Source organism: Macaca fascicularis, chromosome 10 (assembly GCF_037993035.2).
Source record: "Macaca fascicularis isolate 582-1 chromosome 10, T2T-MFA8v1.1".
NCBI lineage: Eukaryota > Metazoa > Chordata > Mammalia > Primates > Cercopithecidae > Macaca > Macaca fascicularis.
The window spans coordinates 41,788,196-41,805,317 of NC_088384.1; the positions used below are offsets into that span (position 1 = coordinate 41,788,196).

Consider the following 17,122-nt stretch of genomic DNA (forward strand, 5'->3'; position numbering starts at 1 on the left):
GTCAGGTTGGAGAGAGAAGTGCTCCTCCCCACAGGTTCTTTGTATTTTGTGGATTTTTCCCAGTTTAGTTGGGCAGCCTGTCAGTGGAAATGTCAGGGATTACTAACATGTCTCCATTCTACAGAGCAGTTGGCCAGCTTCAGATCCTGTAGTTGTTGATGGCACCACTCCCATCGTGTCATTAGGCCAGTGCTGGCCCAGTGTGGAAGCTGCAGCCCGAGGCACTGGGCAGCCTGTGGGGCTCTTGTTGCCGGGGTTCTGATGGGAGTCGTGCACTGGAAGAATGATGTCTGTTGGGCAGAGCCTAGCGAGGAGGGAGTTCTGCTGTTGCAGTGAAAGGACACAAAGATAGATGTGTACCCGCCCCCCACCCGCTACACCCTTGTTCTGCTCTCTAATCTTTGCACGTACCAGAGGTTTCGTAAGTTCTGTAAGTACATGTTTCTCTTTCTGAGGCCAGGTCACAAGGAATGTTTAAGTAAGATAGCCAGGTCACAAGGTGTGTTTAAGCAAGATAGCCATAAACTGGTCGTGCAACCTGATGCAATATAATTAACTGCCTTTGTGTAAAACTGCTCTTCTGCCTCAAGGGTTGTACTGAAATATCAGAAATGGCGGGAACCAATCATAGTTTGCCAAATCGCTTTGTTCAAACTCCAGCCAATCATACCTCTAATTTGTATAATGATTCTATGCCTACTTTCCTTAGACTATATAACATTGTTCGGAGCTCAGTAGGGGAGCTCTCCTGCCCGTCTCGTTTCACGAGCAAGTGAGAGCTCCAGGTTCGAACCTGTAATAAAGATCCTTGCTGCTTAGCTTTGACTCTGGACTCTGGTGGTCTTCTTCGGGGAATAAACGGTCTGGGCATAACAAATGGGGGCTCGTCCGGGATTTCCCCCAAGCCCACCAGACCCCCAAGTCAACGGATCTTAATCTGTAGGTAAGCCGGCTTTGTCACTGTCTCTGTCTTTGTCTCTGTCTGTCTCCCTGAAATTTCGCGAAATCCGTAATCTGTAATCTGTATTGGTCTGTTCTGTAAGTGGCACGGTCTTGGCGGACGCGCTAGAAGACAGCCACTCGGGACTGGTGGGAGACGTTCCCCAGTGCCCATCTGGGGGCCTCCATCCTTGGTTGCCCCGTCTGACTCAGGTCGGAAGTCCGACACGCGCTCGCGAATGCTCATCGTTATTACTGTCTGTCCGTTATTGTTAAGTGTTAAGTGTAAGCCCAAAACGAAACATAAAACCTTTTCTTCCCCCTCCAGGACCGGACCTGTCGGATACTCCCCTCTGCTTCACACTCATTTTCGTCCCCCCTTCTCTTTGTAGGAGCAGTCCAAAGATGGGCAACAACCAGAGCACGCCGCTCTCACTCCTTGTTACCAATTTTAAGGATGTGAAGGCTCGGGGGCGTAACTTAAGCGTAGAACTAAAGAAGGGAAAGCTAGTTACTTTCCGCCGTTCGGAGTGGCCCTCTTTCGGCGTAGGGTGGCCCTCTGAAGGAACTTTCTGTCTCTCTATTATTACTAAGGTAAAAACTAAGATTTTCCTGCCAGGGCAGTCAGGACATCCTGATCAAATTCCTTATATTCTAGTGTGGCAGGATCTTGTGGAAAACCCACCACCCTGGATAACTCCATTCATCCTTGAGCCCTGCAAAGTCCTAGTAACGCGACCTACAAGACAAAAGACTCCCTCTACTCCCTCGGCCCCTGTGCTGCCGGACAGCCAGGACCCCCTAACGTTAGAACCCACATTTCCCCCACCATATCAGCACCTTATCCCGCAGGACCCAGTCCCCCAGGGTGGTGCTTCCGTAGAGGGAAACCGAGAAGCGGAAGCAGCCGAGAGTGAAAGTAACCTGGGGGGGCCGGCCGGCCGAACACGAGGCCGCGTACAGCGGGACCAAGCTTCCCGACTCCCTGACTCCACTGTAGCCCTGCCTCTCAGAGAAATAGGATCGCTCGATGATACCGGGCTCTCCCGTCTCATGTATTGGCCTTTTTCCACCAGTGATTTATACAATTGGAAGTCCCAAAATGCTCGGTTCTCAGATAATCCCAAAGATCTAACCTCGTTGTTAGACAGTGTCATGTTTACTCACCAGCCGACCTGGGATGACTGTCAACAGCTCCTCCGAATCCTGTTCACAACGGAGGAGCGGGAAAGAATCCAAGTTGAGGCCAGAAAACTGGTTCCAGGAGATGACGGCCAGCCAACTGCAAATCCTGACCTCATTAATGCGGCTTTCCCTTTGACCCGGCCCAGATGGGACTACAACACGGCAGAAGGTAGGGGACGACTGCTCATTTATCGCCAGACTCTAATGGCGGGTCTCCGGGCTGCAGCTCGCAAGCCCACCAATTTGGCTAAAGTATATTCTGTGTTACAAGGTAAGACAGAAAGCCCCGCTGTGTGTTTAGAGAGATTAATGGAAGCCTTCAGACAGTTTACCCCTATGGACCCAGAAGCACCGGAAAATCAGGCAGCGGTAGTAATGTCCTTTGTAAACCAGGCAACACCAGATATTAAAAGAAAACTCCAGAAATTAGAAGGTTTAGAGGGAAAGCAGATTCAGGACCTCCTTCAGATGGCCCAGCGAGTTTATAATAATAGGGATACTCCAGAAGAAAAACAGTTCAAGGCAACCAAAGAAATGACCAAAGTCTTAGTAGCAGCTTTCCCCCAGGCAGGAAATGGCCAAAACAGAAAGCAGAAAAAGCAAGGCCCTAGGCAAGGATTAGAAAAAGATCAGTGTGCTTATTGCAAGGAACGTGGCCACTGGATTAAAGACTGCCCAAAGAAACGGAGACCAGCTAACCCTACCTCCGTACTCGTTACCCAGGACTCTGACTAGGGAGGACGGGGTTCGGACCCCCTCCCCGAACCCAGGGTAACTTTGCAAGTGGAGGGGTCCCCAGTTCGCTTCTTGGTCGATACTGGGGCGGAACGCTCAGTCCTAACCAAACCAATTGGAAAAATGTCTAAGAAAACATCCTGGGTGCACGGGGCCACAGGCATCAAAAAATACCCCTGGACAACCCAGAGGACTGTAGACTTAGGAACGGGAAAAGTCTCCCATTCCTTCCTAGTCATCCCAGAGAGCCCCTGCCCTCTACTAGGGAGGGACTTGCTGACAAAGATGGGGGCCCAAATCCACTTTGAGCCAGAAGGGCCCAAGATAACTGATTCCCAAAACAGGCCAATATCTATCCTGACTGTCACCTTAGAAGATGAGTACCGACTCCATCAAGAGCAAAAGCCCCCCGATCAGGGAATTGACTCTTGGCTCCAGCGTTTCCCTGAAGCGTGGGCAGAAACTGGGGGCTTGGGGCTAGCTAAACATCGACCTGCCATATTTGTGGAAGTTAAGCCAGGGACGGACCCCGTTCGGGTTCGGCAATATCCTATGCCCCTGGAGGCAAGAGAAGGAATTACGCCCCATATCCGCCGACTCCTAGACCAGGGAGTCCTACGGGCTTGCCACTCATCCTGGAATACTCCACTGTTACCTGTTCGTAAACCCAACAGTACGGACTACAGGCCAGTACAGGATTTAAGAGAAGTTAATAAAAGGGTCATGGACATACATCCCACTGTGCCCAATCCATACACCCTTCTGAGTGCCTTACATCCCAAAAAACAGTGGTATACCGTTCTTGATCTAAAAGACGCTTTCTTCAGCCTTCCTCTGGCTCCCAAAAGTCAAGAACTCTTTGCATTTCAATGGACGGATCCTGAGAGGGGCATCAACGGTCAGCTAACATGGACCAGACTGCCACAAGGGTTCAAGAACTCGCCAACTCTGTTCGATGAAGCCCTTCATGAAGATCTGGGTGAGTACCGGCGGCAACACCCTGAAATAACTCTTTTGCAATATGTTGATGATCTCTTAATAGCGGCCAGGTCCCCGGAAACTTGTGTTCGAGGGACTGAGGACCTCCTGAAGACTCTGGGGGAGCTAGGCTACCGAGCCTCAGCAACAAAGGCTCAGATCTGCAAGTCGGAGGTAACTTATCTGGGGTACCTATTAAAAGGGGGGCAACGCTGGCTAACCAAAGCCCGAAAGGAAACAGTCCTACGCATCCCTAGACCCCAGTCAACACGGCAAGTGAGAGAATTCCTGGGGTCGGCAGGGTTCTGTAGGTTATGGATACCCGGATTTGCTGAGTTAGCCAAGCCCCTATACCAGGCAACAAAGGAACGGCAGCCCTTCAATTGGACGGAAGAGGCTGAGCTGGCCTTTCAGCAAATCAAAACTGCCTTGTTATCAGCCCCCGCGCTGGGGCTCCCTGATGTCTCCAAACCCTTCCACTTATACGTGGATGAAAGTAAGGGTGTTGCAAAAGCCGTGTTAACACAGTACCTAGGCCCCTGGCAGAGGCCAGTTGCCTATTTGTCAAAAAAATTAGATTCAGTGGCTGCTGGCTGGCCACCCTGCCTCCAGATAATCGCGGCGACCGCCCTAATGGTCCGAGACGCTGATAAACTTATCATGGGGCAAGAGTTGCGCGTTATAACCCCGCATGCCATTGAAGGCGTCCTCCGGCAGCCGCCGGACCGATGGATGAGTAACGCCCGGCTCACCCACTATCAAGGACTGCTGTTAAACCCCCTCAGAATAACTTTTCTGCCCCCAACCTCTTTAAACCCTGCTTCACTGCTGCCAAATCCAGACTTGGACGCCCCGTCCCATGAGTGCACTGAGATACTGGCTCAGGTGCATGGGGTGCGGGAGGACCTGCAAGATCGTCCGCTCCCCAACACAGAACTCACCTGGTTCACTGATGGCAGCAGCTATGTCCACCAAGGCCAGCGGTATGCAGGAGCGGCTGTAACGTCAGAGACTGAGGTAATCTGGGCGGAACCCTTGCCTCCAGGGACATCGGCCCAAAGAGCCGAACTGATAGCCCTTACACAGGCCCTCACCCTAGGGGCAGAGAAAAAACTAACAGTATACACGGATAGCCGCTATGCTTTCGCTACTGCGCACATACATGGGGCCATCTACAGAGAAAGGGGACTATTAACAGCCGAAGGCAAAGAAATAAAAAACAAGCAAGAGATCCTAGCTCTATTAACTGCTTTGTGGAAACCAAAGAAATTGGCTATTGTACATTGCCCTGGGCATCAGAAACCAACTACGCCAATTGCTCAAGGCAACTTCTTAGCCGACCAAACCGCAAGGAGCATAGCAAAAGCTCCCAGTCAGCTCCTCGCGCTCCAGCTCCCCGATCCTGGCCCGCGAAATTTGCCATGTTTTCCCGACTATACCGAACAGGATCGCGAATGGATGAACACGCTTCCCCTAAAACAGGTTAAAAATGGGTGGTGGACTGATATAAATGACCAAACCATCCTACCAGAAAAATTAGGACGGCAGGTGTTGGAACACATCCACCGGACAACCCACCTGGGTGCCCGGCGAATGATGGACTTAATCAGGCACGCCAAGTTTAGAATCAGGCGCATAGCTGAACTGGCCAGCGATGTCACAACAAATTGCAAAGCCTGCCAACTAAACAACGCTTGCCCCCAAACCCAGACCACCACAGGAATTAGGTGTAGAGGAACTAGGCCTGGTATCTATTGGGAAATAGACTTTACTGAGATAAAGCCTGGAAAATATGGGTATCAGTACTTACTTGTCTTTGTAGATACTTTTTCAGGATGGACAGAAGCGTTCCCAACTAAGAGAGAAACTGCTCAGGTTGTAGCAAAGAAAATTTTGGAAGAAATCCTCCCCAGGTATGGCTTTCCCATCCAAATAGGGTCAGACAATGGACCAGCCTTCGTTGCTAAGGTAAGTCAGGATTTGGCTTCCATTCTGGGGGCAAATTGGAAATTACATTGTGCTTATAGGCCCCAAAGCTCAGGACAGGTAGAAAGGATGAATCGGACTCTGAAGGAGACCTTAACTAAATTGACCATGGAGACTGGCGCTAATTGGGTAGTACTTCTCCCCTACGCTCTGTTCCGGGCCCGAAATACCCCTTACAGACTAGGCCTCACACCATATGAAATCATGTATGGCAGACCCCCACCCCTGGTCCCCAGTCTAAAAGATGACTTACTCAAACCTGAAACTGAAAATGTCTCTGAGCTCCTGTTCTCCTTACAAGCCTTACAGAAAATTCACCAGGAAATTTGGCCCAGACTACGAGAACTGTACGAGGCAGGACCTCCGCCGACGCCTCATCCGTTCCAGCCGGGAGACTGGGTCCTAGTCAAGCGCCACCGGCAAGAAACTCTTCAACCCAGGTGGAAAGGACCACTGCAAGTACTCCTGACTACTCCCACCGCTCTCAAAGTAGAAGGCATCGCTTCGTGGATCCACTACACACACGTCAAACCAGTGGACCCAACATCCGACCTTCTCGAGCCGTCTGGAGCACCGGTTACATGGACTGTAGACAAAGCTAAGAACAATCCCTTAAAGCTAACCCTGCGCCGTCATCCCCATAGCCGTAACCATGTCTAGCTTACCTATGCTTTTATGCCTTATGCATCTGACTCTCCTCACTGCTGCGCCGTCTAATCCCTATGTCTGGAGGTTCTGGCTCTATGAAAACAAAACTCACCCCGGGGAAACCCCCCAAGCGGGTAAACTGCTAGCTAGCGCAGACTGCCCCCCCTCAGGGTGTAATACTATAGTTTACCTCAATTTCACTAGGTTCCAGATTGCCCAACCAGCAACACCCATGATCTGTTTTGAATATGATCAAACTGAATATAATTGTAAAAATTATTGGTGGCACCAGAGTGCAGGTTGCCCATATAGCTACTGTAAGACGCACTCTGTCCGATACTGGAGAGAACGACAAGGGTGGTATTTTTACAAAACTGAGTCTCCCGTCACTTACACTTGGATAATTAGAGACCCATGGGACTCTCGGTGGACAACCCCACAACATGGGGGAGTATATTACTCATCAACTAGTACCTGGCCCAGTAGCCATTTATATCTGTGGAGAAGTCTAGTCCAGATTCAACCCTTAATCCACACACAAATCCACAGGCAAGAAACCAAGTTATCACAAGACTTGCAGCCCTTCTCCTGGCTAACTCTATTACGGGAAGGGCTAGCATTCGCCAACCTCACTGGTTTAGGCGACCTGTCCTCTTGCTTTATGTGTGCAACCCTAGGAAGACCACCATTAACGGCTGTTCCTCTATCCTCCCCTCCCACAAACTATACAGGTTTTAACTCATCGATAGTCACGATACCCGATGTAGCCCTGTACCGTGACCCATACCAAGAGAAATACCCCTATTGTTATTCGGCATTTAGCAACAGCCTCTGCAACCAATCGGCTACATACCCTAATAGTCCCATATATGCTCCCCCTGGTGTGTTCTTCTGGTGTAATATGACTCTGTTAAAAACTCTGTCCAAAAGCATCTCTGACGGACAGTTGTGTATCCCTGTTACCCTAGTTCCCCGACTGACACTGCTAACCCCGGCAGAGTTCATAGGCTGGGCAGGGACCGCCCCAACTAAAACTGCGCGACATAGACGAGCAGTTTTTCTACCACTAATTGCCGGAATATCCTTAACCACCTCTGTCGTCGCAGCGGGGTTAGCAGGAGGGGCCCTACAACACTCCATGATAGAAAACGACAAGCTGTTACAACAATTCTCTGTTGCTATGGAAGACTCCGCCTATTCCCTAGCCTCCCTTCAGCGGCAGCTCACCTCCCTAGCACAGGTCACCCTTCAAAACCGCAGAGCCTTAGACTTACTCACGGCTGAGAAAGGAGGTACCTGTATGTTCCTCAAAGAAGAATGCTGTTTCTATATAAATGAGTCAGGGTTAGTTGAGGAAAGAGTCCAACGCCTACACGAACTAAGCTTAGAAATGAAAAAGCAACAATTCACTACAGCCGCTAACAATTGGTGGAGCTCTTCAATGTTTTCCCTTCTGGCACCCCTTTTAGGCCCCCTAATGTCTTTACTACTTCTATTCACTATAGGCCCCTGTGTGGTAAATAAAATTTTACAATTTGTCAGAGAAAGGTTTGATACCATCCAACTAATGGTCCTCCGTAGCCATCACCAGCCTCTCCTGCACCCAGAAAGTGAGGCTATATTATAAGACTCTGGAAATCCAAGATTGGACATCCAGTTACTTATGAGAAGGGAGAAATGAAAGGACACAAAGATAGATGTGTACCCGCCCCCCACCCGCTACACCCTTGTTCTGCTCTCTAATCTTTGCACGTACCAGAGGTTTCGTAAGTTCTGTAAGTACATGTTTCTCTTTCTGAGGCCAGGTCACAAGGAATGTTTAAGTAAGATAGCCAGGTCACAAGGTGTGTTTAAGCAAGATAGCCATAAACTGGTCGTGCAACCTGATGCAATATAATTAACTGCCTTTGTGTAAAACTGCTCTTCTGCCTCAAGGGTTGTACTGAAATATCAGAAATGGCGGGAACCAATCATAGTTTGCCAAATCGCTTTGTTCAAACTCCAGCCAATCATACCTCTAATTTGTATAATGATTCTATGCCTACTTTCCTTAGACTATATAACATTGTTCGGAGCTCAGTAGGGGAGCTCTCCTGCCCGTCTCGTTTCACGAGCAAGTGAGAGCTCCAGGTTCGAACCTGTAATAAAGATCCTTGCTGCTTAGCTTTGACTCTGGACTCTGGTGGTCTTCTTCGGGGAATAAACGGTCTGGGCATAACAGCAGCAGTACGTGGAATTTCAAATGATGAATGAAACCCAATTTTAATTGTGACCAGAGCTCTAAGCTCTGCATTTCTGCAAGTGGAAATGTTGTGCTGAAATGAATTTGCTGTTAATTGGTTACCTCATGCAAGACGGTGTGCTGAGAGCAAAGTAGCATGTGGACTTATCTACAAAGCTTCCTCCTCTCAACAGACTATAATCAGTTGGATGGTGCTACAGAGGAATACGTGAGAATTCATGTAAGAAAGGTGATAGGTGCAGACCTGTGTGACCGGCAGGTGTGGGCGGAGGTTTGAGAGAAGCTTTTGGCTGAAGTGGTGTCAGGTGCAGGTGCTGAAGTGTGATGTCTGGCTGGATGGAAAAGCACACGCCTCTGGGCTGCGGGAAACAGATAAAGGATGAGGTTGGCAGACGTGGGTCGTGTCTTAGGAATGGTAGCAATTCAGGCAGACCCAGGATCAGGCTCCCATGGGGGAGGAGTGGACATCAGGACCCAGGGAGCGTGGGGCAGGGGTCATGCCCAGGCCTCTGCGGGGCTTCCTGTTGTGTCAGCAGGGTCCTGTGCTTGCCCTCTTTAAAACTTTCCTGATCCATAAAACTGGCACGACAAAATCCACCTTGTGACACTGAAGCTTAAATGAGATGATCTACATGGTGTCCTCCTTCCCTTCCTGACACATCATAGACTCACAGCTATGGTGGCAGCGGCAGGCTCGATGAAATGCTGGAGTCGCTTTGCACCTGATGAAGCCACATGGATTTGTGCAGTGCTTGCGACTGTCTCTGAAAACCTTTGGTCATGGCAGTGGCAGCCTCAAGTGGCTCTTGGCATACTTCAGTCTGTGGAGTGCAAGGTTGGCTGGAGCTCCAAGGCCATTGATTCTATCCAGGGTTGAGCTGATGGGACCCTAAAACATGGGGGAAGGATAAGAGGACTTGACTGCCAGAAGGATTGTAGATTTCTGGCTTCAAGAACTTGCTGACTTATGGATATAGGAAAGTAAAACCAGATGGCTCCAAAATTTCAAGTCCAGCAGAAAGGTGGGAGGGTACAATTGCTGACTAGGTGATGGTTGCCCTGTCCATTTCTTGCCATTGTTTCTCCTCCCTCCCCCTGCCTTTGTGGGCAGAAGGGCGTGAGCCTCCACAACGGTCTGTTTCATGGTGAAGATGGCCGATTATTACCCTGCAGTAAGAAGCCTCTCCACTTTATTTTGCAGCAGTAGTTAAATAAATTTAAGGAGTGATGGTGTAGTGGTATTTGTTTTGTTTTTGCTTTTTTTTTTTTTTTTTTTTTAAAGTATCATTTAACTGAATGTTATTCCCAATTTCACTGATCACTTTGAGAGGCCAAAACATTCTTTGGTTTGTTATTTTGTGTTTGACTTTGAGCTAGTTTATTTTCTCACAAGAATGCCAATTATTCTGTTGTCACACATTATGTATCTCAAATTGTGTTACTATAATACTTAGCTGAATTACTTCCGTTATTTTGGTTTTTTCAAAACTAAAATCTGTGTGAAACACAGGATGGTGCATCTCCACTGAGAGTTGTTCAGAAGTGTGACATTTTCTGGCATGATTGAGAATTGGTGACATTATTTTATAGAAACACTTTGCAACTGACACCAAAGCTAGAAGCTCCTGTAAAGGGCAGGGTAGGCAATGTGTTATGTTTTGTGGGCCACAGAAGTCTCTGCGTATTTTTCTTCTGTTAAAACTTCAAAGTGTAAAAATCACTTCTGATTCCCTGGCCAAGGCTCGGTCGGGGATCATGGTTTGCAGACCCTTGACTGCACCTTACCTGAACGCTGTTCTCCCATGCGGTCAGCAGGAGCCCACCTCATTGCTTCAGCCAGGAAAATGCTGCCCTCATGCTGGAATTTACTTCAAACAAATTTGAAAGCTCTGGCACCGCTGCTCATTTCCGTACTGTTGCAGGCCATCTAAAATACAGAGCGTGCCTTGGCGTTTTGATTTTGTTACTCCTCTTGAATGGCTCTGAGATGGCTCATCACGGGTTAGACATTTGCAGAAATGATCAAGCAGAGCCACAGCCATCTTGCAGATCAAGTGAAGTTTTTTCTGAAAGCTTGTTACAGGCTTAAATTTCTGATCCCTTTCCATCCACTCATCTTGTATGATTGGTTTCCTTTTGCTCCCATTTGGGTCTATGAAACTTGTTGAACAGAGTCTCCCCACCATGGTAGAACTTTGGCTCTGATTTCATGTATGAGTCGGTATCCTCACTCCTCATTTGTGAGGAGAAAGCGCTGCAGCTCCTGCATGGCTTCTGTCCCTTTCCTGAACGCGGATGGATGTGGGAGGTATTTGAGGTGTGTGAACTTGCTACACTCAGAGGCTCCTGGTTCACTCCTCTGGACTGTACTCCTCCCTACTCCCCTGGACTTCACTTCTTCCTCCTGGTTCATTCCCTGAACCGCATTCCTCCCTCCTCCCTCCTGGTTCACTTCCCTGGGCCGCCTTCCTCCCTCCAGGTTCACTCCCCTGGAGCACACTCCTCCCTCCTAGTTCCTCCCTGGACTGTACTTCTCCCTCCTAGTTCCTCCGTGGACCACACTCCTCCCTCCTGGTTAACTCCCTGGGCTGCACTCCTCCCTCCTCCCTCCTCTCTCCTGGTTCACTCCCCTGGGCCCTCACTCCTGCCTCCTGGTTCACTCCCCTGGGCCCCCACTCCTGCCTCCTGGTTCACTCCCCTGGGCCCCCACTCCTGCCTCCTGGTTCACTCTCCTGGGCCCCCACTCCTGCCTCCTGGTTCACTCCCCTGGGCCCCCACTCCTGCCTCCTGGTTCACTCCCCTGGGCCCCCACTCCTACCTCCTGGTTCACTCCCGCCTCATTCACTCCCCTGGGCCCCCACTCCTGCCTCCTGGTTCACTCCCCTGGGACTGCACTCCTTGCTCCTGGTTCACTGCCCTGGAGCTCCACTCCTCCCTCCTGGTTCACTCACCTGGGCCCCCATTCTTCCCTCCTGATTCGCTCCCCTGGGCTCCCACTCCTCCCTCCTGATTCACTCCCCTGGGCCCCTACTCCTCCCTCCTTGTTCACTCCTCTGGGCCCCCAGTCCTCCCTCCTGGTTCACTCCCCTGGGCCACACTCCTCCCTCTTGGGGGCTTGGTAGTTTCTGCTGTGCTTGTGCCAGCATGGTAAGGCTGAGTGGCAGCTCCAGGGCTATGGCAGCTCACGCAGCTGTGGCATTAGTGCAGAGAACTGCGGGGATGCAGCTGCCCTTGCTGTGACGGCTTTGAGTGTCGTAGTTGGTGTGGGAAGCTGGGTGGGACGTGGATGTTCCAGGATGGGACAGGAGCCTCCCCTTAGCCTCTGTCAAACACTTCTGAGTCAGGCGTGGTGGCTCGTGCCTGTAATCCCAGCGCTTTGGGAGGCCGGGGAGGGGGATCACCTGAAGTCAGCAGTTGGAGACAAGCTTGGCCAACGTGGTAAGACCCTGTCTGAACTAAAAGTTAGCGGGGTGAGGTGGTGCCCACCTATAGTCCCAGCTACTCTGGAGGGTGAGGCAGGAGGATCCCTTGAACCTGGGAGGTGGAGGCTGCAGTGAGCATAGATCACACCACTGCATTCCAGTCTGGATGACAGCAAGACTCTGTCACAGAAAAACAAAACCAAACTTCTCTGTATCATGTTCACGGCTTGTTAGCAGAGGAGAGAATGTTCGTTTGGCAGAAATATTCAGATGATTTTAGGAAGTCTTTTCGGATTAAGAGACTCAACAACTCAGTTAATTATCTGCCGACTTTCAGTCATGTTGTGACTGGGAGCAGGGGTGGCTGTTAAAACAGGTGCCTGTCTTTGGGAGGCTGAGCCGGGTAGATCAGAAGACCAAGAGTTCAAGACCAGCCTGACCAACACGGTGGAAGCCCATCTCTACTAAAAATATAAAAATTAGCTGGGTGTGGTTGCATGCACCTGTAATGCCAGCTATTCAGGAGGCTGAGGCAGGAGAATAGCTTGAATCTGGGAAGTGGAGGTTGCAGTGAGCTCAGATCGTGCCACTGTACTCCAGTCTGGGCAACAGAGTGATACTCTGTCTCAAAAAGCAAAACAAAACAACGACCCCTCCAAAATGGTGCCTGTCCTCCTACCACCAGAGTTGGGTTTGATTTGGTGGCTCTGAGATTGGGCCCTGGATACATGTAATTCCAAATTCTCAGATGATGCTGATCTGGGCTCTGTGCAACCAAGTGAGTCTTAACATTTAGCTTGTTTCCAATTACAAAGAATTATTATTCCTTTTCTGAATAGGTCAGTCCATCTCAATGAGATTTGAGCCACTGGAACATCAGTTCTAAGATGGCTTCCTCAGCCTTTGATGGTTTATGGAATGGGATTTCGGTCATCCGAGCCTTGGTTCAGAAGCAGTACGTGCTGTGGTGGAGATGTCTCTGTGGCATCACAGTAGCCACAGATGCTGCTCCACGTGGTGCCTGTGGCCACGGCTGCACCCTGCTGGGACCCTCAGAGGTGCTGCCGTTGTCTTTGCAAACACCGCCTCCATGTGAGAGACTCAAATCTCGGCCAGGGGTTGCTATGAAGAAAACCTGGGCTTCTGTGTCCCGGGGGCCACGGGCCCTCGCCTCTGGAGAGGGCAGGAGAAGGTGCTGACACCTGCCTCCTCAGCACCGGCATCTGTTTTGCTATCTGAATGTGTAAGCGTCAAAGTCTAAGTGAACTGTGAAATATCAGTGTGCGGCGTGTTGGTGCTGTTTGTTTGTGGCGTGCTACTCGAGAGGAAAGGCAATTGTCATGCTCCAGGGTGTGGTGGAGTCTCTGGTGGGTCAGTGGCACATGCACCAGGTGAACCGGCAGCAGCAACACCGCTTCTGAGGAAGCCTGGCACGGTTACCCCACGAGGGTCACATGAAAAAGCGTGTTGGTAAGATTCCTGGCCAGGCTTTTAGTGAAGAGTAACTACAGTTAGTTTAAAAATGGGCAAAAAGATTACGTTTCTTCAGACACTCTAAAATGTAAGTTACTACATTTGTTTGGACTAAAGATCTTAGAAAGACCTAAAATAAGGCATTGGTTTTAGAAGTTTCTATTCTTAGAGCATGTCCCAGTGTTGAGATAGGTTTTTTAGTTTTCTTTTTTATTTCATTTTTTTCTGGTGGGTTTGGAATCCCCCCATCTCTGTCAGGGTCCGACAGCATCTGAATGCCGGCCTTTGCAGGAGTCCAAGGTGTTACCTCTAGCAGGAGAGCAGGTGATGCGGATCTGAAACAGCAAATGAAAGCTGAGTGCTCACATGGCCCTGCCTGCTTCCCAGCGTGTGAAGTGCTGGTCAGTGGTTTCCTTCCACCCTTGGACTCGGTTATTAGACTGTTATGTACCTCGGAGCAGGGCACCAGCCTGGGAGGGTAACTCCTGCTTTAATCTGCTTGCTGTGCTTGACACTGTTTCGTGACCAGAGGCATGCATTTTTATGCTTGGGTTTTGGGCAACTGCAGGAGTTTGAAATTTAAGTGCATTTGATGATATGTCTTTTAAAACTAAGCTTACATGTAGCAAATAGGAAATGCATGATTTTATATCCTTATTCCTTTAGCACATGTGAATTCTGTGGTTTTAAATTCTAGGTGAAGTTGGGTTAGTCTGTGGAAAATGCCATCTCTTATTATTGGAAAAGCTGATTACTCCTCATATGCCTTGTTTAAAAAGAGCTAAGATGGAAAAGGGATCTTCTGGGCTGACTATAGTTGCCGACAGTTTCACTGCATGTGAAATGTGTGGTTTTGAAAGTTTGACTCTGCATTACAGGGGTGTGCGTGTTTGTCTAGGCCTTTGTTTTGTTTTTGTTTTTTTAAGAACTCAGACACTGTTTCATATTTTTAGGAGTCTCATGTGGTTTCCTCAGCTGAATTGAAACTTGTGGAAGGGTGGTACTTAAACGCTGCATACATACAAAGGCCAGCATGATGCTTTGTACAGAGAGGATGTTGACACCTGGTCTATTGATGGAATGGACATGTTCTCCTGTCTGTGCTCACTTGAGGCCCTGATACTGACCTGGGGTGGTCCGGGCTTTCTAACTGATTAGGGGAGTGACAGTACTACCCTCTTCTGCAGCACCTGGCAGCTTGCCATTGAACAGAGGAAGGGAAATTGCTGGTAGCAAAGGGGACCAGAAAAGTGTGTTCTCTTCATCTTCACCAGGTGTCTAGTAGATGTTACATCACTGAGTTGTAATGTGGTTTTGCTTGGATATTATCGTAAAGGTGATGGTCAAACACAGAAGAAAGATTTCTATTGTGCATTTGAGTGAGTCTTCTAGGAAGTCACGTCAGGAAGATATTTGTTTTCTAGTTTCTGCTCATGTGTTATGCATTTATTTCTGAGATGCGAAGAGCACTGAGTGTAGGGAGCTGGTGTTCGGCCGAGTAGGCTGAGTTCTGTGCAGTGCTCGGTGTCTGCCGGACGCTATGCTGAGTGATTCAGACATATTGGCTCATTGAGTCCTCATAGAAACCTCCTAAGGTGGGAACTTCTTTTACCTCATGTTAGAGATGAGGAAACAGAGGCCAAAAGGAGACAGGCAAAACGCCGCGGAGTCGAGCGGCAGAACCAGGATCAGAACACAGTGCTCAGCTTCTGTGTGGACACCCTTAGCTCTGCTGCATTTAGCCCTCAGTTTCTGGCTGAGATGGAATAACGGGTACTAGACTTGCTCCTGTTTCTGGAGAAAATGTGTGGAACGATGGTTCTTAAGACTTTGAACGTCAGGCGGTGAAGGCCTGTGGATGAGAGGGGAAGTGAGTGGGGCCGCCCCAAGGTGGCGTCCAGGCTGAGGGTGTGGGGAGGGTGATCCGTGGTTGAGGAGTTGGAGCTGTGGGCCGGAGAGACCAAGGAGACGAGGATGTTTATGTCCAAGAGAGCCAGTGACTTTCACCTGGACACTGCTGCCCCAACCTCACGCAAGAGGGGGAAAGTTCTCCCCCGAGGGCCTGCCAGTGAGTAATGAGAGGAGCACCATGGACTGAGACACTTCATATTCTCACAGGGTGTGAGAATTGGCTCCCCAAAGTCTTTTTATTGGTTATGACACATCTGAGCAGATTCCACTTCAGGTTGCGTGGAATTAGTGTGTTCTCAGCTTTGAAATCTTCTCTTAGATAATTGGTTTATTCATATTATTCATAGACTTTAATTCTTCAGTTTCTTCAAATGGAGCCTCGATTCCCTGAATGACCTTAGCGGTGTTGGGATTTTCGACACATTAAGAATCAAGGAAAATGACTCACACTCATTTGCCTTGCTTCTTAATTGACGATTGGTGTAGCCCAGTAGTCTGAACTTGTTAAGCGACCATTCTTACTGAAAGACTAATCTTTTAAAGTCTCTTTTCCTCTGGACACGTCTTTGGCTGCTGTAATCAAATGCAATGCAATCAGCACTGGTTAATGGCTTTCCTTGCTTGACTAACAAATGTTCCTCAGAAACTTTGGTTTCTTGTTATTTTCATTTATAATTATATTTTAAGCCTTCTGATTTTTCTAGCTTTCCTGCGAGTTGGGAATAATTGTGATGGGTGCTTAGTTTGGGATATTGATGTACACTGTATGCCCAGCTACTATGCCATTGTGTGAACACTGATTTGTCACTTTCTCATGAAGACTGATTTCACCTAGTTTGGTAAATTCTATTAATTTTAAGGAAGGGGGTGGAATACAACTACTGTTAGGAGGCTTTTTTAAGGATCGGGGAAATGTTGCCATGATTATTACCATTACAGAAGGAACATAAACACACGTGCTGTCTTCAGTCGTGATGAATATGTAAGTCGGCATCTGTGACTGCAGAAAACGGCAGCCCCAAATCTTAAAATCGTGTGGATGCACCAGGCCCACCTGCAGGGCACTGTGGAGCAGACTGCATTAGCCGAAGTTGGCCCACAAGCCCTGAGGGATGGTGTCTGAGTTATGATAAGGCTCTGACTTGGGATTAAACAGGCCTCCAAATACTGTGATATTCTAAACAAAGACACGATACTGCCCAGGGAGCCCAGTGGGCACCTGTAGGCAGTGTAGGTGAAAAAAGGCTCCAAGGAAGATTCCTGCAGCTCAGCTAGGAGGATTCTGTAAGGCAGCAGACACGTCAAGGTTCATATAGGAGTGTTGAGCTATATTCATTCCTTTTAAGCAGCCAGGCTTGTGTGTGTTTTTAGGGGCACTCACATGGCACCCCTTCCACCTTCACTGCTGGTTGTGCCTGTTTGATGTTCCGGATTTCTGTGTTGAGTGTGTCCACTCTCCAAATGTATCTCTGTCTCTAGAATATTTTAGAATAAACCATTTATTGGTTAAACACTTGTTTTCAGTGAGGAAGAAATCTTTAAAACTGGCCATGCTGACCCTGTTATAAATGTTTAAGAATGGATTGTGTAATGTTTAACACGT

At 48.9% G+C, this 17,122-nt stretch overlaps 1 protein-coding gene across 5 annotated transcripts; it reads left to right on the top strand.

The window, feature by feature from the left end:
- Nucleotides 1-333: 333 nt before the first annotated feature.
- LOC135965507 (uncharacterized) lies at nt 334-8,641 on the top strand. 5 transcript variants are annotated; one of them, XM_074004572.1, is made up of 4 exons: nt 334-2,293; nt 3,902-4,011; nt 4,679-4,854; nt 5,660-8,641. In XM_074004572.1, the coding sequence occupies exons 1-3, from the start codon at nt 1,345-1,347 to the stop codon at nt 4,838-4,840; spliced, it is 1,221 nt and encodes a 406-aa protein (XP_073860673.1). In that variant the 5' UTR covers nt 334-1,344; the 3' UTR covers nt 4,841-4,854; nt 5,660-8,641. The 5 variants fall into 5 exon arrangements, with proteins under 5 accessions (XP_073860673.1, XP_065378656.1, XP_065378655.1 ...); XM_065522584.2 differs by having other exon boundaries at nt 4,772-4,854; XM_065522583.2 differs by having other exon boundaries at nt 4,772-8,641.
- Nucleotides 8,642-17,122: the final 8,481 nt, after the last annotated feature.

Bases quoted from the DNA above. Each gene is read 5' to 3' on its own strand.
- LOC135965507 (XM_065522581.2), top strand. From the start codon at position 1,345: ATGGGCAACAACCAGAGCACGCCGCTCTCACTCCTTGTTACCAATTTT. The intron at 2,294-5,659 runs GTAGGGGACGAC...TTGTCTTTGTAG, and splicing joins GGACTACAACACGGCAGAAG to ATACTTTTTCAGGATGGACA.